The 27,798-nt window shown below is 38.1% G+C and overlaps 1 protein-coding gene across 1 annotated transcript in view; it reads right to left on the minus strand.

Moving 5' to 3' along the window:
• The window catches only part of gbe1b (glucan (1,4-alpha-), branching enzyme 1b), a 92,161-nt gene that overhangs the window by 58,273 nt on the left and 6,090 nt on the right, over window positions 1–27,798 (minus strand). Inside the window, exons 2-7 of the mRNA XM_087795126.1 lie at window positions 21,439–21,608; window positions 15,331–15,446; window positions 11,832–11,957; window positions 11,069–11,204; window positions 3,200–3,290; window positions 1,405–1,614 (exon numbers count right to left, since the gene is read on the minus strand). Coding sequence (XP_087651252.1) covers window positions 1,405–1,614; window positions 3,200–3,290; window positions 11,069–11,204; window positions 11,832–11,957; window positions 15,331–15,446; window positions 21,439–21,608 — 849 coding nt within the window. The remainder of the gene's footprint in view (window positions 1–1,404; window positions 1,615–3,199; window positions 3,291–11,068; window positions 11,205–11,831; window positions 11,958–15,330; window positions 15,447–21,438; window positions 21,609–27,798) is intronic.

The raw sequence follows: 27,798 nt of genomic DNA on the forward strand, positions 1-27,798 counted from the left end.
ACCTAATAAGAACATCATGTTCAGGCACTGATGTCTGATAGCGCCGCCGCTTGATTAAAAAAACGCCTGTATGTTCGTGGCAGCTCGGGCGGCTTCCCCTCTGAGCTTGATTTCCTTCTAAAGCGAGCAGCTTGACACAAATGACACGTCCAAACAACCTGCGAGGGGCGGAGAAGACAAATGAAGTGCCTGTGACATTGCGCCGCTCCTTTGGGCTTTTACAAATGGCTCTTCATGTGCCCTCGGGTGCCTCGCATATGACTGCGCCCGTGTCTAATGAGCACTCCTGATCTGAGGCCAGTTCAATGGCAGATCGTTCGCTTCCCTATGCCTACGTGTCCGACGCCGAGCTGCGGGAAACGTTATCACAAGTTCACAAGTACCCGGTTCTCTTTGAGCAAGTGCTCAGAGGACGCTTGAATCAACATAGATTGATAGTTTTGGTAAAAGCAAATGTTTCACTTCACACTCAGGCTGGAAAAATGGCAACAGTGTCGCTCCGGGTTACAACTTAAAACTGTTAAAGGGCAACTAATGTGTTGATTTAAGTGTCTAAAATGGATTTTGGTCATCTATTGTATCATCAGTATGTGTCTGTTTGTACAAAACTCTATTTTCATTTAAATATTTACATTAGAAAATGTGCTTAATGTGCTGCTGTGACTGGTCAAGCATCGAGGTTAGTCACCACACGTCATCAATCCTTGTAGACTCCACCTCCAAGGGACAGATTGTATTAACAAAGCGGGCGTGATTACAACTGGCTGGAGGACGAGTGACGCCATCTTTATGTCATAATGGACTCAACTCTTGTAACACCTCGTTCGCCGAGATTTCAGACGGGGCCGAACTTCATAAAGAAACAACTTCAAAAAAAATATGGTCATGATGAGGGACTTGCTGCATCTTGGAGATGGAGAAGAAAGACTTCAGTGAGAGGAGAGTGAGGTTTTGACATTAGTTTCGCATTAATGTGTCTTACCTAATGTGCAAAAACATTCACATTTAATTCAATTAATTCTACTGTAGTCTTTAAATATTCCAATAACAACCAAGCTGCAAACTTAATTGATTCAAAAAGGTGATCTTTTGGGCAAGATGTTAATGCTACATTGCAACTATCTGGTCAAATAAAACCTTTGTTTTCCTACAAACAAAAGTAATATCAAAAGACCAAGACTCACATGGATCTGTTATTTAATCATGTTCAATTGAACTTCTTGTACAGCACTGTGTGTCAACTGCTGTCGCTTTTAAAGTGCACTATAAATAAAGTTGATTTGAGTAAATTGTCTTTATTCTCCTGGTACCTGAACACACCATATAAAATTCAAGAGAAAGAAACTAAAAATGTTGTTTCTGAGCAAATATCGGGTCTGTCCTCGTGTCGAGAAGGAGACTGACCTGGAGTAGTTGAAGAGTCGACTGTCCCACAGGCTGTGCTGTCCTCGCGGAGGCGAGTGGAAGAAACAAGAATCGGAGCCGTCAAACTGGTTGAGCCCGTCCGATGTGTTGCTGGACGCGTGACTGTGGACGACGTCCAGCAGAACTATGATGCCCAGAGAGTGGGCCACGTCGATCAGCAGCTTCAGCTCGTCCGGGGTACCAAAGCGGCTGAGGGCAGGGACGCAGAAATGTATAAATACCTGATAGATATTTAAGCACTCATATGTTTTGTTTAATATCTATTAAATCAGGAAAACCCTTCAAAATTATAATTTGTAAAAAATGATGATGTAATAAAAGGGGTCTTAGAAAACATAGATACAGCGATATATTGCAATTTGTATGATACAATATCGATATTTGACAGCACTGTATCCCAAAAAACTTTTTTGGCTTTAAAATTATATTTTTGGTTTACAGTAAAGTGTAGAAATAAAAAATGTTTTGTAATTTAACATCCGCTAAATGGCAGAGCTTATTACGTCCAAGGGGACAATGAACAAAGAATGATGCCTCGAGAGTCCAGAGATGACTAAGGACGAGAGGATACAGTTGACTTTAGCTGCTTCCAAATTTAAGCATTTATGACTTCTTTTGCTGGCTCCTTGTTGTCTGTAAATTCAACAACACCAGAGTCAAGTACTTGGACAATATTACAAATGTATCCTTTATACTACAGTATCGCAATGTAACGTATCGTTGCCCCTATTCCGTGATTTGTGATACACACTCCTAGTAATAAAAGGGTCAAGTGTTCCAAAAAGAGGTACATAAACAAATACTAATCCATGGAAATAAGAAGTTCAACCAGATACTTTGTGGGGGGGTAAGAAGAGAGGCGCATCATATTTTGCACACATGAAGAGAAACTCTACGCTGATTGTCCGATGCTAAATTTAATTGCATCTGATCTGAGAAAAGTTAATTTACAAAAAGGCAACCTTAAAAGGATTTTCTAAAGTCTTCAAATTCGTTTTTAGAGCACGATTCACAGGTTATGGCTAAAGAATGAACAAAAAAAATAATTTATAATTCAGCCTAAGGCAGAAATCCTGTAAACAGTGAAACTATTATCTTCTTGCTGTATTCCGCTGCTCACCAAGAGATCAATCATGGGTGAAATTACACCGAAATACACTTTGGGTTGTACTCTAAGCAGGCCCGAGCGAACCTGAGAGAGAAGATTAATACTCCCGCCAGTACACAACCTTTATCCAAGAGTTCCCTCAGTCTGTGGATTAGCTGGAAATGTATTTACAGAGAGATTACTGGCGGGGTCGGACTTCTTCACCCTGATTTGTGGTTGTTATGAAGTGCCACGTTGCCTTCTCTGTATTATTTTGCGAAGCGAGTCTTCTCGCACATAAAACTTATGCAGGATCAGGAGGAGTACTTTTTGTGTGTAGCAAGATAAAAAAGACATTTCTCTGTCGTATGACTCGTCACACATCCTGTTTTTTTTCCAGGTATCACATTGATCGTCCTACATGTGATACCTTCAACACTTCACACAAACATATTAAGACCGAACAACACACACATATTTTCTTTGAATAAGAGAAAATGTAGTATTTTTTGCTAGACCACTAATGCATTTGATGTTTTAAGACTCTCAACTGGTCGGCCAAAAAAGTGGGTTACATCCCACTTCAGTGGGTTTCAAGCATTTTCCAGGTAGTACAAAAAAGTGAGCCATTACTTTATTTAACCATATTCAACTGTTATATAGACATGATTAAACCGAATTATTCACCTGGAGGCAGCAAAGAAACTCGTGATCTGGTACCCAAAGCTTGCATAGTAGGCGTGCTCCATTATGGCCATGAGTTGGATGCAGTTATAACCTGAAATGAGAGGAAAAACGACGTTGAATTAACAATCAAATGTATACAATGATGACAGCGTGATGGATGTGAAAAATAAGAAAGCACTAAGCGAGGGCATACCATAGCAAAGAAGACATGACTTTATGAAACACATTACACATTCATTAATTAGAGAACCTACTAGATTCATGAATTGTACTGTCAGTTTTCACAAAAATCTATTCTAATCAAGGAAGCAACACGACAATGACTCGTCTAGGCTCTTGAAATCTTCTCTACATTGATATGTAACGAAACCTCAAACTGATTTTATTAAGTGACTGGATTATATCTTAAATCAGCTGAAGTACCCGTCGTTGACCGGGTATTATTTCCAAGATACACATATTTTAAATAAAATGTAAAGGCTATCTAATTGAGATTTTTATATTTTATTGTACCTTTAATATACTTGCAAGGACCTAAACATAATTAGCAAAAGCCTTTAACTTAAATTAAATGATGCTAGTGTACTCTTCACATTTACAACTGAGTAGCAAACTTGATTAATTAAAAAGAGTTAAAAAATTGGAATTGCAGTTTAAACTTTCCTTGGAATTAGCCAAAGAAAATGATTCTGATAACGCTAATAGTAGTTAGTGCACAGCCATTTTTGCCTTTTTTGGCCTTTGTGGATAAATAAAAAAGAAAAATCAGGCTTAGTCCAGACAAAGAGAAGTTCATTGTGGACACTTGGATTTGAAGAAGAGATCTAACTCATGTGCTCCTTATAGATATACTGTAGATGAGGTTAAGTTTTCAATTTTCCCTGAACCTTATCAGAGCTGGGTGTATGAGTAGCAGTAGCAGAAGCCATACAAGCAAGAGCTGAATATTTTAAAACCTGAATGGATTCTGATGGAACTCGATAACATCACGAAAATACAACCTGATCATTAAAGTCTGTACTGTGTTCAAGTTATTAGCATTCTTGAAAGCTCCTTGGCAGAGGTGATGAGCAATCCGAACAAAGCTTAACTAGGAGGTCATGAGTGTTTGTCTGTTGATGGATTGGTGAACTATCCAGGCTTAAGCTCATTATGACCCCATGCAGACAATAACAACATTATCATCAAGTCAAACATTATATAAATCATAAAGGTGTCCACGAAAATAACCTCTGCAAAGAGAATAACACTGATCACAAAGTTTGCATGGAGTCAGGCTGGTGAGATTAGGAGACAGTGGCGCCGAGGATAAACCCATAATACTTCCAAAACGATCACTTTGCAGATATAATGACCCTTTATTGAGGGATAAAACTGTCCATGTGCGAGAGAAAGCGACCAATTGTTGGCAACAATGTTGTTTCCTCCAACTTAATTTAAAGTTCCTCTGTAATCATAACTGCAACTTATTGAGATCTCATCTGAAACCGGCAATTTAAGAAATGCAGCTATTTTAGGAGATGATTCTTCGCTGCATCTTCTGAAAGTTTCTCTGCCGCACTTTCACGGCAAAAAAAAATAAGGGGTTGAGCACTCACAGAACTCGTTTATTATTTATCATCGGGAAACTGGTGTTTGATCTTGGTGTTGCAACTTTGTTTAGAGAAGATTTAAGTGCATAGGGTGCTGCATCACTTCACACTCTTGCGCAAGAAATGCACGCAATAATACTCTTCTAAAAAAGACGTAAATACTCAAATGCACATATATAGTTGCAGTATTTAAATAAAAAAGTTCTGCACAAACACGTGCAGACATTATTTAAGGCACACAAGCATGCAAACACTAGGAGGAACACACAAATACATGGACGACAAAAGGATGAAGACAGTCGTATGGTTTGGAATGAACAAGTACTTCTACATTGATTTTATGTGCGCACAAAGACTCACAAATCACAAACGTGCACAGTAAACAAACAAAAGGAAAACACAAATTCATTATAAAAAGATTGAACAAGACAGCGGAGAGAGAAACAAAAAAACATCAAGGTAGCAACACACAAAAGAGGCGAACACACACAGTACGCACACAGAGGCAAGTTTCACAAAGCTGCGATAAATGATTATGTTCATTATTGTGCCAAACTTTACCAAAAATTAGGCTTTTATACACAAAAAGAAGCTTAAAAAAATGTTTTAAAATAAATGATGGATCAAACAAAAATAGAGACACACCACAAGAAAAATGAAAACGAAATGACTGTTTTGTGTTCATATAAAAGACACAGCTTCTCACACAAACATACGAAAAATAAACCTTGGGAAAATGTCTTTGTTCAGCTTAGAATGTCTTGCCAAAGACAACACAACACACCTACACAATTTGACAGAAACAAAAGCAAACAAGGACACACAAGAAACACATTTGTGCCACACACATGCATCATGGCGTACACAACACATATACACTAAAATGTAATTCAATGATTAAGTAACAACACACAGTAACACAAAAGAGTGACTCTCTTCTCTTCTCGGTCACAGTAGTGACACAAAAGCTTTGTGCAAATTGTGACACACTTTTGGCAGCGACACAAAAGTCCTCTATCCATCCACCTTGATTTCTCCTGCCACACACTCATGACAAGAGACTTCCAGCAGAAGCTGACATAACCTCCCGGAGAAAATGTTCGCCCACACTCGCCCCGGAACAGAAGAGACGCCGCGACACTCTTGACCCGCGTCTGTCAAGACAGCTTCGGTCTCTTCGCTTTCATCCAGCCGGCAGAACCCATGAGATGAGCGGGGGAACACCGGCGATCAGAGTCACGGGGTCATGTACGACTCTTCCAGAAGATCTGCCGCCATGAATGAGAGAACAACAGCTTTAAAAGTGCCGCTGAGCGATCCAGAGGGAGGCCCCGCACCATTTCTTTATTTATTTATTCCTCCCTGAAGATTCTTTTCAGAGCGGAAAAAGAACTTTTGAAGAGCCGTGACAAAGCGTTGGGTGAGAGGAAGCTTCTCTCTCTTATATATTTATATATCCGCTGGCTTCAGTCAGACAGAAACGAGATGGCAGCCGTCACAGGAGACGCTGGAGTTTAGCCTCCCGGAGAATCCCATTGTGCAAAATTTTTTTTTTCCAAGGTAGATTCTTTGACAGCGTTTACTCCGGCTGCTTTTTTATCAGCTCAATAGGATGACAGGAGCAGGAAAACAACATTTATCTGATTGCTTCAGGTTGATATTTTTTTTGCAGCAGCAGCAGTCGCATCCCCGAGTTTAAAACGCTCTCAAGCTGCATTTAGATGGAAAATAATGGTTTGCAACAGCCACACATGGATTCTAAAGGCTTTAGAAAGCTGATTAAAGCTATTATGGAAAACAATTACTCAGCCGCTTTTAATAAATCACATGTGTAATAACCATAGCAATAAGAGGAGGATTAAATTAAATCATCAGCTTCGAGGAGACGATATCACATCCTCCTAATGATTCAGAATGATTTGTCTTCTTCACAAACATAAACAATGACACAATACAGCTGTTAAAATCACTACAAAATATTTAGAAGTCCTCTCAGGAGAGAAAAACACAATATTTACACAAACATTTGAACTTAGCATAACACAACAAATACCCACACCATCTGAGCATAATGTACACAATCTTGCAACACAAAGCTACATGTATACATAAAGTGTTTTTTAGAGTGCACATAACTACTGTCAATATCACATCAGAGTGGGCACACATAAAACACACTCTGACGGATGCAACAAACACACCACAAATGCACAAAGTGTGCCTTGGGTATTAACACAAACAGTTCGCGGTCTTCATCATCTTACACAACATCCATGTATGCTCACACCCATACATTGTGTATCTCAATTTGGCACAACAAGTACACGCATACAAAGGTGGAAGAAACAATGTTGTTTGAAAAACATACATGAACAAAGTGTTAGGTGTCACATATATTTAACACTAGGATACACAAACAACACACGCATAACAAGCATTTAAGCATAAAGACAAAAGATAGCTCCTGTGCACTTTTGTGTATGGAAATACATACACATATTATTGGGCACAAACACAACAACACATCTCCAAAGGATATTTCTCAAGGGATCAATTAAATTCTATCCATCTCAATACAGTACCTACTCATTTACAGGACCTATCCATTTACAGTATCCATCCATCCATCATCCATCCATCAATCTAGAGTACATATCACTCTACTGTACAGTATCTATCAACAGTACCTACAGCACCTATTTACAGCATCTATCCATCTACAGTGTCTACCAGTATATCTAAAGGATCTATCAATATATATACAGTATCTATTATATGAATATATATATATATATATATATATATATATATATATTCAGTATATATCAATATAGCTATATCTCTGCGCCTGATGGAGTCTACTGCTTCAGGACACATCTCAAGTCATTTTTTTATTTGTTCAGGCTTTTCCTTGATATTCAGAGACTCCTGTGTTTTCTGTCTTGATCTTTTAAGTATATATTTCATTGAATATTGTTTTGATTGTTTAAGCTCTTTGTGACCCTGGTCTGGAAAAGCGCTCTATAAATATAAATAACTTACTTATTACTTACATTATATCTACAAGATATATTAATATATAAACAGTATCTATTGTTATATCTACAATATCTATCATTATATCTACAGTATCTATAATTATATCTACAAGATCAATCAGTATATCTATACGATCTATTAATATATCCAAAGTATTTATCATTATATCTAAAGTATCTATCAATATATCTACAGTATTTATCATTATATCAAAAGTATCTATCAGTATATCTACAAGATCTATCAATATATCTATAAGATCTATCAATATATCCAAAGTATTTATCATTATATCTACAGTATTTATCAGTTTATCTAAAAGATATATCAGTATATCTACAGTATCTATCAGTATATCTACAATATCAGTATATCTACAATATCTATCAATATATCTTAGACTAGACTGCACTTTATTGATCCCTTTGAGATGACACTCTCAGGGAAATTTCTGAAAGTATTTCTCATATAGTATTTATCATTATATCTACAAGATCAACCAGTATTTCTACTGTATCTATCAATATATTCACAAGATCTATCATTATATTTAAAAAATATCTATCAATATATCTACAGTATTTATTATTATATCTACAGTATCTATCAGTATATCTACAAGACCCATTAGTATATCCACAGTATTTATCAGTATATCTACAAGATCTATCAGTATATCTAAAGTATTTGACATTATATCTACAGTATCTATCAGTATATCTACAGGATCCATCTATCTACGTTATCTACAGTATCCATCCTAATTGTGGATAAAACACATTCACATAGGTTTGTTTTTGAAAACAAAGCCGCAAAACTTGCAGAGACGGACATTGTGTACAATAGTGACACATTCATAATACACATAACCTAAAAAACAATAAATGAAATACTGCATAAATGTTATAAACATGTAATAACAGGTACAGTTTGCATTTTTCAACTAAACTGAATCTAGATACAGTATAAATATCATAGACACCAGTAGAAAATGCATATAAACCTACACACACACAAATTCACACTGAGTTAATCTCTTAATAGTCAAAGGAAGCCAGATGTAGTGAAATAAAACTAGTTTAGAATCGTTCTGCAATTGGTTAAATACATAAAAAAAAGCCCTCGCTAAAGTCCCTTGTTCAGCCAGGAAGCCTAAACAAACTATCAGGCCACTCCTGCCTTCTATTGTCCGACTGGAGAAATGAAAACAAGTTGTCAGTTCTGTGGCCCGGTCCCAGCTGTGCGATGTCAGAGTTCGACCGCGGATCACCTTTACAAAACACCGTCCAGCGGTCAGTGATCCCGTCACTTCTACCCGGTAAACAGGCTGCCGCCTCGACGATGTAGCCGAGGTGCAGAGGGAGTGTGACAGGTCTGAGCCAGAAAAAGACCCGTGTTGAAGGAACTGTGGCACTCAGTGCGACTGCTGGGCTGTGAAGTCGGGTTTGACGACCAAAGACACTGGCAGGTAAAGAGAAAAAAAAGAGGGAGCTCCAACAACCACTGAAATCTTTTTTTTGCTTTTGTTGTTGGATATGATGTGTAAAGCTTTAGAAGTTTGTGACCACTGACCATGCCTGTCTGAACACATTCTCCTTCGTCTCAGGGCTGACTATGAACATCTTTATCTCCTGTGTTTGTAACGAAGTCTGACAAGAGGTAGGTCACGATATCAGGCTCCTTAAACATTCCACCTAAAGCTTCAATGGTCTAGATAATTGTACCATGAAATCTATGTAGCGATGAGAAAGTCAGGGATGGTTCGTAAGTAAGAGAGAGAGAAAGTGTTGGACCAGGTTTTCTTTGGAGATTCAGATGAAGAAGGAACCCAACAAGGTCCATGGATGTGTTAAACATGAGATTTGTAGGTTTAACTAGGGAGGATGCCCTAGATAAGTTAAGAAGGAGGAATTGCTCTTGGGACCCTCTGATGTGAAATGATGAAAGAAGATCACCTGCTACACACTCTCCCTAATGTAACCCGTTTTATTATCCTTTTCAAATAGGTTAGAAAGATGAAGGGGAAGGAAAGGTCTCCATAGTCCACTGCTGTGTATTCTTACGATGCGTTTACACCATAATGCCATTTGGAAATACTTTTGTGCGCAACAGAAGTAGTTTCAACAAAACTAACTTCTGAACATTTCTTAAGTTAAGGTCAGGTAAGGTAAGGTAGAACTAAATTGTTTTTTTTTCCAATAGCCACAGCAAATACAGCAATTTTTCATAAAAAATAAATCAAAATAAAATAAGAACAAGAACAAAGAGAAATAAAGACAAAGAACAAGATGATACAATCTAAGTCTATCAAATATAATACAATACAATACAATACAATACAATATAATATAATATAATATTATATTATAAATATAAGTCTATCTATATAAGTTGCATCAGTAAAAGTAGGTACATCTTCTAGGGGCGTCCAAGGTCATTTGAAGGTCAAAGTAGCAGATCAGAGAGGTGGAATTGTATGAAGAATTTGGACCTTGCTTGTTTCATTAAATCTAATTGGGGTCTTAAACTTGCGATCTAGCAAAGGGAAACAATCTTTGTGTTGCAACTTCAGATGGTTAAGAAATTATTTATTGGATCAAATGTGTCAGGTTAGGAATCTGACTTAACACTTTTACTTAAACAAAGAATAGAAATCAGATCCATTTTACTTGTACAAGTGAGAGAGAACACAGAGTTTACAAGTTAGTTTGAATTCTTTCTAAAACACAGAGCTGTGAGTTCATCGTTATATTTTCGTCACAGTTTCACAAGTTGTGAATTTTCCTTCAAAAGTTTTCTATCAAACACACTTTTTAATGAGTTGTTATCGCAAAAGGTTGGGTGTGATGTCACCCCCACATTTCATTACCACTCTAGCATGAGGGAAAACACCATTAATGATACAACTATAATAATTGGTTGGAAAGTTTGATAACATAATGTTTTTTCCGACCAAGAAAAATTGACTAAAGTTGCCCAAAAATTCACAGTGAAACCACAAAAAAAATCCAACAGAACATTAAACAACATTAAAGTCAAACTTTAAGGCGCAAATACACCTTAAATAACTCATGTGTCTGTAACGTTAGAGACTTGGGTATCGATTAAAGAAACATTTTTAAAATCCACTTCTCGTTCTTTGAGTAGCAGAATGAAAATATAAAGATAACAACCTGTCATGTAACAGTGTACTCAGTGACTTCAGGGAGAAAGATGGGAGAGGTTTTTGTTTTCTCACCAAGGTCTTTGATACGAGGCAGCACATTGTAAGTGAAGTTGTTATACGAGGCGATCTTTCCTTCAGGTGAGGCGATGCCCACGTGAGCCTCGTATATTCTCAGGTTAGTGGGTTTCTTCGGCCGCGGGTGGACGTGCTGTGAAGGAAGCAAAAAAAAATACAATTTTCTAAATAAAAAAAGAAAAAAGGTTCCAACGATTTCTTACCACCGTTTGATTGGAGCGTGGGATTCACGCTGTGGTGGAGGACAAAAGGTTTCGTTTTGAGTCCACCGGGACTCGATCTCTCCGTTTGAAGCACATGATTGAGCCACTTGGAGATAATGTGAATATGCAGCCAGAATGAGAGTTGGGCTAATTAAACAGTGTTAAATAAGAGCTACAGAGAAAGCACGGTGCTCTCTAGTAGACCCTTCATTGTTTGTTTTTGTCAGCTCTTGAGTCGAGGACATGGAGTCACACCGTGACACCATCAAAGCCTCTCTTTAGAGTGGCCACATTGTCAAACAATAATCAAATTTGTCGAGAATGAGGAGCCCCAAGGCTTTCTGTTTCTATGTGTTGACTCTCTGCACTAATCTACGCTTCATTTTGTACATTGAATTTGAATTTAAACTTCCATCTATAGATTTTAAAATAGTTTTAAAGTTAAAAAAAAAAGGTTTAAAACAAGTAATTTTAATTTGGACTGTAGTTTATGGCTAACACAAGGACACTATGTGTGTTCACCTCACACAGCGTTACACATTAGAAGCAGAGCTCACCATGTACGGCTGCGGTGGGTCCCAGTGAACCCAGTCATAGATGGCAACCTTTTCCTCCTGAGTCACATATTTGGCCCACGGAGAGATCCGGTAAATCCGCTCACCGGACTTTGTATGGACCACGACCTGGACGAGAGAGGAAATAATTCATAAAAACAATAAAATTCATAAAAACAGAAACCACAGTTTTCTCTTCGAAAGATGATTCTGCTTTTGTTGCACTTCAAACTAGTATTGAACTTGAATTTGAACTTTAAATAATTTGGCAGACCAGAATTGGTCCCCAGACCCCCTGGTATCATTAAGCTTTAACTTCAGTTGGCCTTTACCATGCAATGCACGCAAAGTGTGTCCTTTTTCCATTTAGTAGAAAAATTAAGCCAACTGAATAGTAGAAAGTGAGTCTATTTAATGAGATGACTTTTGTTGTGAACCTTTCTTGACTACAATTATATACAGTGGCTCCTCGTTTATCGTGGAGAATATGTTATAAAATAACCCGCAATAGACAAAATCCGCGAAGTATTCAGCTTTATTTTTTTGTTTAGGGCCGTAAAACCCTTAACCACTCACTTTTAGACACTTTTCTCCCAAAAAACAAACATGGGAACTCTTAAAGGTGAACTATTGTAAAAACCCTCTTGACTCACTAACATGTTTCAAAGTCTTCGTCACTAAGATGCAGTTTACTTTATAAATCTCTTCACCGTCTGAAATCTTAGCGAATGAGAGATTACGAGTCCATTATCATGTAATAATGGCTTCACTCCTCCTCCAGCCAGCTGAAATCACACCCTGCTTTGTTTATACAACGAGTACCTTGGAGGTCGAGACTTCTAGGGATTGATGACACTGTGTGACAAAACCTCTACAAATATAAATTACTTACTTACTCTATGCTGGACCAATCACAGAAAATTGGGTGTGGTTATGGTAAACAAGATTTCATCTACATCTCTTGTAACTGTAATGGCGGTTATATAAGCGCATGAGAACGACAGGATCGGAAAATGGTGAAAATGCAGAGATGTAATTTGATTCTAAAGGCTGGGACGTTCCTCATGTTCCTTAATAGATGGTTTCTAGTGACAAATGAGCGACAACCAGAAACCTTAATTCCAAATCCATCGTGAATCAGCCTTTGATGGAAAGTGCAGCATGTCAGTGGTTATGAGCTTTAATAGCTCATTCTGAGGGAGCAACCTTCATATTGGTGTTCAGCATCCTCCGCCTAGGCTTGTCATCTGCACTCAAGATTCTGAGCAATTTGGAGCAAATGAGAATTTTAAATCATTATCCTCTGCTTCTCATCTTTTTATGTCGGCAATTTTGGAAATGGAAAAGGGGTTGAAAGTAAGTGTGTTCTGGATATTTAACTGACAATTTACTGTGCCTTCATTAGCGGGATGAGAGAGCCGGGTGCCAGCGTGAACGCCGGCCAAGAGATCGATCTTGAAGTGTTGACCGCAGTGTGTGTTCGTCCTGTGCCGTCCCCTGCAGGAGCGGGCATTAGAAGCTAACGAATCCCGGCTACTTCTGTCAAGTAATGGCTTCTCCAGTGCCACCTGCCTGCAAGCTGTTAGCCAGACCCGCCCCCTGGGGTTTTTTTATATTGCGGCCAGGCCACCTGGGGTTCCACCGCCAAGTCCGGTGATGACATGCTTCATAGTTTAGGGGATTAGGAAAAGATAGTTGGCTAAGTGGACCGGCATTAGCCCTGACAGAGAGGTGCTCCTCGTGGATGAGTTGGCCGGCGTTTTTTTTTCGCACATTAAAGCAAAACTCAGATGGCCAGGTGGGCGTGAGCCGGTACTAAAAGAGCCAATATGCAAGATGTTTGGATGAAATAAAAGGGCCGTTTGATTTCTTCATTGATGACTCTTGCATCAACAGGAGTTCGTCGTAAACACCCACATAAGGACACCGCTTGTTTATTAAGACAAATTGGGCCAAGAACAAAGGGGGACGGAGGGCACGCTGCTCTACATGAGCGATATTGGAGGCGAGCATGTGCCTCCACGAGGGAGTGCTGTGGAACTAATCCTAAAGTGGAGCTCACAGCGAGACGGCCATTCGCTGGTAGCGGGTGGTGCGTGAGGAGAGGCCAGGTGCCAGTTTTTCCATCTGCTTCTTATCGTCCTCAGACTGACCTCGGCTGACAATGGGAGCCGGGCAGACGATCCGGGGGAGCGGGGAGCGTGCCAGCGCTGACCTGGTCCTCAAGGAGAGTGGCCGTCCGCCTCATGTCTGGCGTTGAACTTGAGCATTATTTCTCCTCCGCAGGGGTGGCAGGGATGACAATGTGAAATGTAAAGTGCGTCTCGTTGCGTTCATCTGTGATTAATTATTTAGTACCGCCCCGAGGCGCGAGTCAAAGCGTCCACCTTTGCCAGTGTCTGCCTCATTCTTCTGCCTGTTTCTAGAGAAACCACTGATTCCTTTGCCAGAGTAACACGGTCGTTTTTTTATTTACATACGAGTGACTCAGGGCGCATGGTGGCGCAATGTTTAGAAGCAAGAATGTCAAAGGTTTGCCTCAAGGTGGCAACTTGTGATCTTTCACTGTGGTGTATGGGGTGTTCTCCCCGTGTTGCATGGGTTTACACCAGGTACTCTGTTTTTTTTTTTTACCACATTTCGAAAACATACAGAACTTAGGGAAATTGTCCGTAGGTGTGAGTGTCAATGGTTGTGTGTCCCACAAAAAAAAACCCATAAGGGAATTGGTAAATTAAGTGACTTGCATGCTGATACACAGACCAGTTGAACACTTATGTAAAATAAGTCTTTCTGTCTGTAAAGTTTTTGTACAATATATGATGGTCGATAACATTTTCGTATTGTCACGAAACACCATCTGGATCCGCCAGTCTTTATAAAATGTGTTTGTCTTGGTGGTCATGTGCAGTATGTTGTGCAAGTGAATTCAGGATATTTTAAATGCTAAACATAGGAAGCTATACAGATCACATGTTTGCCTGCAAGAGTTTAAATAATACAGTGCGTGTCAATATTGCGATCACTCGGTCTAGCTTCTGTCATTTGGAAATATTTTCTACTACAACCTTGAACGCATCAGCGATAAGACCCAGGTGTGAATATTAATGGCCGCCTCAGACGTTGCATGATACCCACAGAAAAATTGTTGATGCAAACGTCGTCTTTAATAACACATGTTTTCGCAGCAACTGGCGGCAACATGAATCTACAGGAGAATGGGAAAGACTAAGTCATATCTGTCCGGCGAGCGTGATTGAAACAAACGTGTCTGGAGCTCCCTCCTCTGGTGCCGCTGTGCACGCCGTGTACTTGCAGTAATCTCCCTTCTGTGTGCCACCGACGTGACATGCCGTTGACGGCGACATGCTACGCTTTCACTCGGTGTCGAAGACAAACACACCACCTGACAGGGACACTACAAATCCTAAGCGCCGCGACGCTGTTGCGACGAGGCTCACCAAGGGCGTGAGAACAGACATAAAGAAGTGCTTTCGAATACCTTGAGTTTGGTGTTGTGATCCACAGCTGGTGACTTGTCATGTTTCGCCGGGAGAATCAGCTCCCACTTCCCGAATTCCTTCCTGGCGTACGGGTGTGAGAATTTGTCCCAGTTATCTGCAGGTGACAAAACATTGAATGAATTCCTGTTATGACATTGGTTTTATTTCAAAGATACAAGGAAAAAAAAAAACATCTTCAATGATGAGTCTTTGAAAGCATTTCAGACCTGCAGGGGTAAACATGAAATGATTGAAGCGGAGGCTTGAATTCGAGACAATTAATCAAGAATATTAATGAATGAAACCAATCAAGGATTTCTGTTTTTCTTTTTATTCTCATGAGTGGCAACTGTGGATGTTTTGATGTAGCTATGGTGTCCCTGAGCTGACAAAAAAAATGTCTCTGTAGCCACAGCTATTCAATCTCAGAGACACAAACACACATTCAAACTTATAATTGCAAAGTTCTTTTGATTTGTTTGGGCATTATTTCTGCATAAAATCTTTATTTTTCTGATAAAGATATACATCAGACGTTGATAAAAAAAATATCTACTCATTAAACTGCACATGAAAACAATTCAGAAAGACAAGCAACATACCGCTCTTTTGAAAAACCAGCTGATATAATACAGCCGGTCAAAACTGACTGACAGGAAATGTGTTAATACACAACATTTATTAGGGCAGCTCATCCTCGCTGGGCATTTCAATTTATTTAATAATCCATATCCGCTTGCTATTCATGAGTGACACAAAAACAGCAGGAAGGAAAATTAATCAGAGGAGAAGCACCAGAAGTGACCAGACATTTTGTATCAGCAAACTGAGTTTACTCCCGTTTTTCCTCATCTGCTCCTTCCTCTGCTTTTATTCGCCATCATTTGCCTAAATTTCACAGGAGGAGAAATAGCAGTCCATCATGCATCCAGTCGGCATTATTTTCACGGTCCAGACTGCTGCGTTCACGTTCTCTATGAAATTGAATTGAAATAATGTGATGGAGCCGTGGCCAAAGTAAAATTGCCCACAGAAGTGGATGTCGGAATTGAGCTGAAGTGCAAAGATGGTGGGATGAACTGAAGACATTCGTATGTGGCAGGACTGTTTGTCAAAAGTCTTTCAAAAATAGTTGTGCTCAACTGGTTCGGGGTTTGGAAATCACCATGGATGAAAAGCTAAGAAAAATGTTTAAATGTATTTAAAGGTATTATGAAAGGTATGAAGGTATTACAGGTCATTTAACGGAACTTTTGTGTGTCTTTTTATTGTAACATAAGTACATGATTTAATACTAAGAAATGTAATCTATCTTTTAATTTTTAATTAATACTGAAATAAACATTTTCTAAGTCAATGTAAATAAAAAAAAAACCAACAAAATATAGAGTTCCAACGGCCGATTTCAATCAGCATTAAAAAGTATTAAAAAAAAGAAGCTGTCGAGCTGAAGTGTTTGAATTGAGACAGAATTATCCTGTTGAAATTTGCGCACTGGGCAAGTAAGTGCACTGTAAACCAGTATACTCAGATAAGTGTGCGATTTGGGACACAGCCTTTCACTTAATATTTTGAGTACACAAGTGTGTTCAAACGGCCAGAAAATTGAGTGTGGAATTTTTGGACACTTTCCACACTCAATAGCCGACATCTTAGTGATGTAGATGATGCTACGTCTGTAAACGTAACATATTTATCTCTTCTTTTAAAATGGCTGCGAATGTCGAAACACAACTGAATAATTAACTTGTTTCGATTGACGAAATGTGATTTTAAGTGTCAGCAATAGTGTTCAAAAGGCCGGTTGCCACCAGCGTTAAAATGCAGTAGAAGAAGAAGCTGTCGAGTAATTTCCGGTCCAAACCCCCGACTCGTTCTCACCATATCTCTTCCTCCATCCACCTCAGGTCCCAAACTCTGGAACTCTCTACCCCACAACCTCGAAAATGGTGACTCTCTCCCCCTCCTTACAACTCAACTAAAAACTCGTCTGTTCGGTCTCCCTAATCCTCCATAATATTTACCTTCACTGTCGTTTCCTTATTTTATCGTGCAGATTTTATGCTACTGCTTTTTATTGTATAATATGATTTTATAGTCTCTGGGATTTAAGTGTTTTCATCTATCAACTGTCCTTGGGAGCCTTGAAGGACACACTTAAATACAAATTGATTTATTATTATTATTACTATTATACTGTGCAAGTATTATTACCTGTTAGCTCTATCTTTTCACTCATAAATGAGTTGAAACGTGTCAATTTTTAAAAATTATTATTTTAATTGTGAGGTAAAATGAAGGAAATTGTAAACTAGCTGAGCTTGACCATAACGGTTCTAGCTGGAACTCTCTAGCACCCGACCTCTGGAACTGTGACTCTCTTCAAATCAACTCTTCAAACTCACCTGTTCCGCACTGCACTCCCCTTCATTACCCCTTTCATATAGTGTTACCACCTTTTATTGTGTTGTTTTCATGCTGCGGCCCTCTGGGTTTATTGTATTTATTTGTATTTTTTTTTTTTTATATTATTGTGTGATTTCAATGTTTTCTTTGCATCTGTTAAGCGACCTTTAATTCCCTTTAAGGCGCTTTTAAATAAAATGTATTATTCTTATTATAGCTGCACTGTATTTTAAGGGAAAATGTACTATACTATACTAAACTAATCTCAATTATGTATCACTCTAAATGTCATCAACAACATTAATTGAAGTTAAATAACAAGATGAATTATTTAAAAAAAATGTTATCCTGGTTGTTGCGTGGTTAATGGACATATTGACTTATCTTTAATACTATGAACACAAATGTTTAGTTTATTCTTCTGATTAACTTGAGTGGCTTAAAGCAGGGGTCACCAACCTTTTTTCCCAACATGGACCGGTTTATTGTCATTTTTTCCATGGACCAGAATTCAGATAAAAACAGCAAAAAGAAAACGTCAAAAATTCCCCCAAAAATAACTGTAAGAGCTTGAAAAACACGTCTCACCATCCGCAACAATATCGTCCTGTATATGTGTTTGAATGATGTTTGAATGTTGAAGTAAGTAATTCATAGTTATTTGTAAAGCGACTTTCTAGACCAGGTTCACAAAGCGCTTGAACAATCAAAAGCAATACACGGTTAAAAAATACCAACAAATTTAAAAACTCTAAAAGGCCAAGACAAACACAGGAGTCCCAGAAAATTATGAAAAAGCTTGCACTAGTAAAAAGATGAAGTAGTTACCACTTAGTTTAAAAATGGGTCGTGAATATTTCTCTTTGCAAAAGTGCAAAAAGAGAAATGAAAAAGTGTTGTTAGTACTTTATACAGTGATCTGTCTCAAATCGTGCACTTCTCTTAGTGCACTGCTTCACAGTACACTGTGAGACAGTGTCTTACGAGGTAGTACTGTCACAAATCAAACACTATCGCTACACACTTACAGCTTCTTCTTCTACTACTTTTTAACGCTGATAGCAACCAGCTGATGGAACCCTATCACATTTGAGAGCTTTTTTTTTCCAATCGAAACAAGTTGGGTTATATAACATGTATGTTATGTGTTCTCAAAAAATGAAGTGTAACTGCAGAAGTGCCCAATTTAGGACACATCTTAGGACTTTCCAAAACTTGAATCAATTTGTCGCCTTAATCCATTCTTTTTAAGACTCAATAAACAACCTGTGTGCATTAATTCTTGCTCTATTTTCATTGTATTTAGGTAGGACATGAATTAATTCAAATGAAGAGTAAGAACATATCATAGGAAATATCATAATGGGGGTAATGATCGCATGGGGAGGAAATAAGTGTGCCAACTATGTTGTAGATCTCCTAGACGAGCACGGGTCTCATTCCATCTTGTTAATGACGATCAGAATCATAATTTCTCTGACATTTTCCGTGGGTCGTATTAACTGAAAATAACCCAGACGGCCATTAACCTGAAACGACTTTGAAAGTTGGAGGGAAAAGGAGATTTCAGAGCAAACACGGAGGTTGCACTCGCTCATCAACTTTTCAGGCGATGATGAAATAACGAGCTACTGAAATATTAACAAACACTCCCACATGCAGAAGAAGCAGGGCTCCGTATGCAAGATTATCCCATGGAATCAATATTTTGCACATTCCAGACTCCCAGTTCGACTCATCAAAAGGGCTAATGCTCATGTTCTGCTGTTTTATTCACTGCAGGCTCCTTTTGTGTTCGTGGGCGCAGTGACGGTTACGCGGATATGCAACCTTTCTGTTCACTCTGAAATCTCTTTTTTATAAACATGCCAAGTTTTATGATCAACCTAGAGAAAGTGTCAATACACAGATTCCATCAGCTGTCCTAGCGATCGTGTTCAATAAAGAACATGTTCATTAGGCATTTCCAGACTTTCACCCCGCTTGTACCAACCATTCCGACTAAAATAATGGTCTTGATATTAATGATCCAACTCTAGTTTGTAGGCTCAAAAGCTTGAGCTATACTTTCAGAAGCCTCTCACAAGCGGGCGACTTTGACACAAATGAAAAGTGTGTTACCTCAGCCACGGAAGAGTTCCATCTTCCCAACGAAATATGGAATTGTCCCATTTTTGGCATTGTAACGAAGTGTCCCATATAACGTACCATGAATTATTCCTATGAGGCATGGGTGCTGTCATAAAGACATGTTTTTTTAACGCGTTAAAAATATATACACGTTGATCCGAGGTGTTAACAACCTGAATTTCTCCTTAATTTTATGTTTAATGTATCTTCATTCAATAAAGTAAATGATTTGCTAATCTGTTAAATATGGTCAAAAGTTATTTGTCAGTTTCTTAGTTGTTATTTGTTTTACATTTTGACTTGAAGAAATGTATTTTGTAGTTGTTTTTTGTTCAAATTTAAACATAAATATTCGTATTCATTTAAAGGGCAACTGATGTGTGGTTTAAGTCTGTCTTAAATAGATGTTGGACTCTATTGTATAGTCCGTATGTGTCTGTTTGTACAAAACTATCTTTTCATTAAAATATTTACATTAGAAAATGTTCTTAATCCCCGCCCACTGACATTTTGCTTGCCATGACCACGCCCACTCTGCTGTGATTGGTCAATCATCAAGATTTGTCATGCAGCATCATTAATCTAGGTAGTTTCAACCTCCAGGGAATTCATTGTATAAACAAAGTGGCCCATGATTACAACTGGCTGGAGGACGAGTGAAGCCATTATTACGTCATAATGGACTCTGCTCTCGTAACCTTTTGTTCACCGAGTTTTCAGACTAGGGAGAACTTTATAAAGTAATATCTTCAAAACACGGTCATGATGAGAGACTTACTGCTTCTTAAACACAATCAGGAACAGATTCATTTTTACATACCGACATCTTTTATATCGAACGTTTCCTTGCCTCATATATTCTCTATTTTGTGTCTCGTCTTAAAGATAGTAGCTTGCTCTCTTATCCCATAAACTGACTTACCCATCATGTAAAACACCTCAAACACACATACGATGTCTTCCAGACCACACCCTAGCTTGTCAATTTCACAGATATTGGAGTGAATGTGATCCAGACCTACAAGATATTGCAATTGCAGATGCTATTGCACCCAGGTGATGCATCCCAGCTATTAGACAAAGATCCGAATCAGCGCATGACTCAACAATCCTCGGCTAGTGAATAAATCAGATTTCCTTCTCTATGTGAATTCAATTACTGATGCCTAAAAGTGATTTAAAGTGGATGATGGATTGAAAAGGAATGAGTTTTGCACCTCAGGAGAGTTTTGAATTTCCAAATTAGGCCTTGTTAGTGAAGGATTACATTGAGAAAGTTTTAAAAGAATATTAACAAATTGGTGTCTCATTTTGGTTTAAGGTTATAATTTACCTTTATTTTTTTAAGTGGTCATAATGCTAAAGCTACATGATACTCATTTTTGTTCCGCTCTTACGTTCCTTAAAAAAACTTGTTCACATATTTCTGCAGTGTACTTTCTGTTCTTTATGCGCATTTTCATGGCGAGAGGGAGGGTCTGGAAAGTGTCGTGACCACGGCCTGATTACACTCCAGACATGGAGTTGAAGAGCTTTACTGTTTGCCCGCCGGCTGTGAAGCGTTCACTTACTGAAGTCGCCGGTGAGGAAGAGAGCCTCAGCCGCCGGAGCCCACTCTTTAAAGAAGAGGCTGTTGTCTGTCCGCCGCTGCACACCGAAGCTCCAGTAGCTGCGAGTGAACTGGTCGAAGCCTCCCTCCGCCTCCTCCAGCCGGAGCAGCGTCTTCTGGAACAGCTCATACCTGCGAACAAAAGGAGCCTCGGATCAGTATTCAGAGCCGTAATTAATAATAACCTGCTGCAAATAGATTCTCCCGCAGAGGAGTTATAAACATGTTGATCACTGAGTTGTATTAAACGACCGGAAGATATATTGAGGTGCGTCAATCCATTATGGGTTGTCAGTATTTATCAAAAGCTCTTTGCTAGTGTGTATGAAAGCAGGATGTTTGTGTTTTGTTTTCTTTGTTTAGTTTTGTCCAGAGTCCTGCAGCAAAAATAATTATTTTAATAAGATCTGAAGAGTTCTACTACGTAAGAAAATATTGATACAGCGATACATCCCTTCTTTTTTTTAACAATACTGTATTGAACTTAAAAAAATATATATATATATTTAAACACACATAAACCTATATATATATATATATTTTATTTTTCGATACAGTATTGTTAAATAAAAAAAGAGATGTATCGCTGTATACATATACATATATATATATATATATATATATATATATATATATACATACATGTATATATATATGTTTTGCTTTCAAATAACATTTCTTTTTTTTTACCATAGTCCTTCTATGAGTTAAAGTTCAATAAAGGTAGTTAAAAATCAAATAGTTTGATTTATTATTATTATTATTATTGAAAAACTAACATACAAATATTAACACATCTGCTGTTCTTTTTTCTGTTGCAGTCATCACGTCTCCCTGAGCAACGGGAACAGTTCAACCAAGGCGATGACTGAGGACAAGAGGATACAGTCGACCTCAACAGCTTTTAAAGTTGACGTTTTGGACGTATTTTGGTTCCAAAACAAATGAAAGCAGTTCCGTCAAGAGTCTAGTACTCTTTTAATAATGTGACACCAGAGTCAAGTACTCGGACAGTACTACAAATATAAACTTGTTTCTACTGTATCGCAACATATCCTATCATTGTCCCTGTATCACCATACAGATCGTACCGCATGATAAAATGTAACAAATCCCTACATGAAAGGAATAATCAATATATAAGAAATACTTCTTGTAAAGTGATTCTGATTGAGGACACTACAAACCTAACGGAAGTTATATATATATATATATATACAGTATATATATAAAGAGATGTTTCGAGTTTGAACAAACTTGCTGTACAAAGTAATTAACGATTATGTATTTTCTTGGCAGGTGTGCTTAGTGTGTTGCCCAATTGTGTTAACATTGTAATTTGAAAAATCCTATGTTCATATTTTCAAACAGAAAAAAGATGAGAAGAAGAAAGAGGCAAAAGGAAGATGTGGGAGTAGAAGCAGTGGAGCATTTTTTTTTTTACTTTTGGGGGAAAACGTCACAACAGATTGATGGAAAGAAATTTAGAGAAAGTTAAAGTCTTATAGTAAAGTTGTGGTCACAGTCCTTGTATATTTTAAGAGACTCAGGAAGCGCAAATAAAAGGGATGAATATTAGAATCAGAAACCTTTATTGCCAGTATTGCAAACAAAACATGGAGTTTTTATGCAATATAAAAATAGAACCAAGCACCATGCAGCCATTCTACACTTTTTCTACAGGGTTGTCAATAGCATCGACTAGAAAGGACAAGACAAGAATAAGTATATAAAAGTCCAAGGCAGAGGTTTGTGGTTAGGCTTGTGGTGTTTATCAGGGAATTTAGTCAACAAGAAGTGTAGATGGCAGTCAAGAACAGTACACTGCAATGCATTATTCCACAGTATCAAGATATGAGCTAGATTCTGGAAAATACTGACATGTTTGAAGTTATCTCAGTGGAGTTGCACTCTCATTGACTTCCTACATTATTTATGCCACAGTTGTTGTCGTAGAAAGAATGTAACAGACGACATTCCTGTGCAAGATGAAAGCAAGCACAAGTGTGCACACGTGTTTGTGTTGATGTATGCAACATGTACATTAATCAGGATTTATTAGGAGTCCACATATGCACTTTGTTAACATAGTTTGGCTCTGTTAACACACTCTCTGGGCGTGTTTCTCAGATGCTGGCGCTCGCATGCTTGTGCAGAGCTGCATCTCCTCGCCTTCCATACTAATGCGAATAGCTTTGAGGCGTCACCGCAGGATGCAAAGCTGCCTCGTTTCTTCAGGACTGTGTGACTACAGGCGCTTCCTACCAGATAAACCTCAGTCTCTTACCTTCAACTGGGAAGGATAGACTAGCTACTTTGCAATTTATCTCACTTAAGTTCCTGCAGCCAGCTGGTGTCCATATCAGATTCCCTCCGGTACCGAAAGTCTCTTTCAGCCGGCTGAGTTAAGTGCACTCGCTCCCCTCTAGCCCCGGAGCCAGGCTCAGACTGGCCTGCGAATGCCCTGGGGCTGGTGATGATGGGCTGAAGTTACCGCCATTTCTCAGCAGCTGCTCCCCGTGCTAGTGGACGCAGACAACTCTTGCCAATTTTGAAAACCTTTATAGTCCAACCAACTGTACCACATGCCAACTTAATCTCGGGTTTCAGGAAAGAACGGGAAAACGGACAGAGACCAGATCCACATGAGGGCAGAACTCTTTTGACACATCTCTTAGCATGAAAGTCGGGCTGTTTATTTCAGTCGAGCGCGCCTCTTTAGAGACCCCAAAAACTTGTGCAGGTTTTTGCTAAATATTTGGCTGATGGAAGAATGACTGAGGAAGAAAAAATATTTCCCAAGACTTGGTCAACTTTGAAGCTAGTTTTAGCTTTTTTCCCCCCAAAGGCGACAATGATGCAAAAAAATTATTTAAAAAGATAGAAAAATCATAGTAATCTAACTGAATGAATACATAACTTCTTCTTATCACAACCGTTCAACTATCTGTAATTTTTTTGGCTGCCGAACACACTTTGAAGGTTTTCCCATAACATGACTTCAAGGTAGGTTAATTTTGAGATCAGGCCAGATTTATTTTGAAAAGTCCAAAAATGTCCTTTAAATTTTAGCGACGTACTTTTCATGATCATTATGCTGCGAGTAGAACCACCTTTCATCAGTACACAAAGTACTTTCACTTCATATTTTACTCAAGAGACACCTTCTGATCCAACTTTTCAAAAACAATAGCATGAAAAGAATATTTGATAATGTTTAATACCTTTTAAACTTAACGAGTTATAACATTAAAAAAATTAGTATGTGTATTTTATTTTTATATAATTACATCCACCCTCCCATCAAAAAAATCTACCGTTTTGGAAAGGATTTTGCGGCCAAGTTGCAACACCTTCGCGGCCCACCGACTCCAAAAAATACCTTTGGTTACCCAAAATGTATACTGCAAACAAAAGGTTTACTACACATGAACCCAAACTGGTAGAAGCATAATCTTGGTCTTGTTAATCATTTAGATACCAGGTGTTCTGATATGTAATGACACCGACATAATCACACCCATTTTTTAGTTATTCCGCCCAACACATTTTTACAATAAAAGCTCAAACAAAGTATTTTGGCAAGTTTTGTTTTTTTACTTGAAAAGTGCTAACTGCAATGGTAAACTAAAACTGAACGCACTCTGAAAAAGTAAAACTATAAAAAACTATATACAACAAGAAAAACTAAAATTACAATAACTATTCACATGATTCTCTCTCTCTCCAGATATAAATAACTATGTAAGTATGTATGAATGTATGTATGTATGTGCTGTTCTCTGTGTTATCTTGATCATTTAATTATATATTTTATTGAGTATTGTTTTGATTGTTTAAGCGCTTTGTGACCCTGGTTGGAAAAGCGCTCTATGAATATAATTTACTTACTTACTTAAAAAAAACAATGATTTACATGATTCTCTCTCTCTCTAGGTATAAATAACTATGTACAACAAATAAACAAAAACAACGATTTACATGATTCTTTCTCTCTCCCTTTCCCCCTCTCTATCTCTCCCTTTCCCCCTCTCTATCTCTCCCTCTCTCGATTTTAAAAAAACAATGTACAACAAATGAACAAAAATAACTATTTACACGAAAAAAAATCCCTGTGGATCAGCTTGATTCACGAGAGTCTCAGTTTCACGTCGTAAAAAACGGAATTCTGGTTTAAAGCGGAAAAATCACACCCCTGAATGATATATAGTTTTGCTCTGCTCTATTGTTTTGATTTGCATCTGGTGTAAAATGTCTGAAGATTCAGAAGGAAAAGTAGGGATGAAAATTATGGAGTTATCCATCAAACAATGGTTGTTTCATCTTATCGATCGATGATTGAATAATTGATAAGCGTCAATTTTTCTGCTGCTTTACCATGAAAATAAATGGGTACACTGTCTCTTAGCAGGATAATAAATGAATTCAGAAATATAGATAAGGTGTCACATGTGGACTATTAGCAGCATTATAATCAACAAAAGTAGCCCGGGACTGGATTGTTGTAGCTCTATTTAACTTAACAAATAGTTGTGGTTGATTGTATGCTGAGAGGAACCGCTGCTTGTAGCATGGCTGAATGTGTCACATTTAGGTGGTTATTCAACAAGGTTGTGGAGTTGTTGTACAAAAAAATACTTCCACATATTGTGCTTTTGGTATCTTTTTCAACAAAATGAATTGCCTTCAAAACCAGGTTCCAGCTGTTAAGTGTTTAAGGTATATGCTAGCTAGAAACAAGGTAAAATCATTGTATAGTTAAATCACCTTTATATAAAAAAAACAAGGAGCTGAATTAAAGTAAACAAAACTTTATATGAAACAGAGCTTTTCTGAGGATGAAAACAAAGAACATAGTAAACAGTCGCGTAACTACAAGCCTGGTCGCATTATAGAGCTGAAGACGCAAGCCTTACTAAAGATCTTTAATTGAATTTGAATACAGCAGAGAAAACCGAAAGTATTTATTCAGCGTCACATAGAAGAACAGTTGAGTCAATCTTAGTGGCATATAATAGCTACGATTTTGAGAGGAAAATAAAACTTTAAAAATAAAGATTTACTAAATATGTTGTTAGGGTGGTCACAAGAACTGATACCTTGGTACCAATTTACCAGCACGCAAAATACTGCAAGGCGAAAAATATGTGATATTTATACTTCAAGGCCACCGTTTAAATGAAATAGTAAATATTAAATAGTAGTTGGTTTTGTTTAAAAAACGTTACCATCAGCACTCATTGGGTGTGAAATGAGTGATTGTTCGTTTAGTTTTTAAAAAAGGAGTTTAATTAAAAGTAAAAAACATTTTTTTTTAAGCCAGGTATTAAAAGGGATGGATGGATGGATGGATGGATGGATGGATGGATGGATGGATGGATGGATGGATGGATGGATGGATGGATGGATGGATGGATGGATGGATGGATGGATGGATGGATGGATGGATGGATGGATGGATGGATGGATGGATGGATGGATGGATGGATGGATGGATGGATGGATGGATGGATGGATGGATGGATGGATGGATGGCAGCCAGGGACCCTTTAAAGGTCAAGATATCAACAATATTCTACTTTGATTTGAGCCAACCATCTGGTGGGCCACATAAAATATCCTGGCGGGCCATATTTGGCCCCCAGGCCATGAGTTTGTGCTCAAGGATATATACAAGGTTTATAAGAGTAGGGTTTCTTTAAGGCTTTAAATATATAAATGTACCCTTTTCCTTTCAGAGTTTCCTGGCAATACTATTACGTATAAACCCCACCACGAGTATGATAACAATTTATTTAATAATTTATTTGCACATAAATCTAACCCGTGAAGATTAATACGACTGCGTCTATGAGGGCATCACATTAACATTGAAAAAGATTTAGACTGATGTGTTTCATCAAGAGTTGAGGTTTGTTTGGTTTCACTCGAATTGAGTCATAGCCACCAGTGAAGTGAAAAGAAATAAAACAGCTTCCCTCCCCTGATCATGAGACAGGTTTTGGAGCTTTATATGGACCTGCCGGCAAGGTGACTTTTAATAAGTGTGTCATTATGTCATTAACTCTCAACTAATGGCTTTCAAAAGACGAACATATGCTTAGAGGTTAACTTTTTTCAAAGTGTGAATTCGCAAATAGCATAGACGGCTAATTACAGACCTGTTTTATAAGTTAAAAAATTTACTTTCTTTCACTAGTCAAGGTCGCTGGCCAACTACCAGTTGGTTGCGTAACTGTTGTACCGAACTGAAGATCTTATCTGTAATCTTAAGAAATCCCAATGGGGGGGGGGCAATTGTTTTCCCCCTGCGTGAGAAAGA

This window comes from Callionymus lyra, chromosome 7 (assembly GCF_982586985.1).
Source record: "Callionymus lyra chromosome 7, fCalLyr1.hap1.1, whole genome shotgun sequence".
Classification (NCBI taxonomy): Eukaryota; Metazoa; Chordata; class Actinopteri; order Syngnathiformes; family Callionymidae; genus Callionymus; species Callionymus lyra.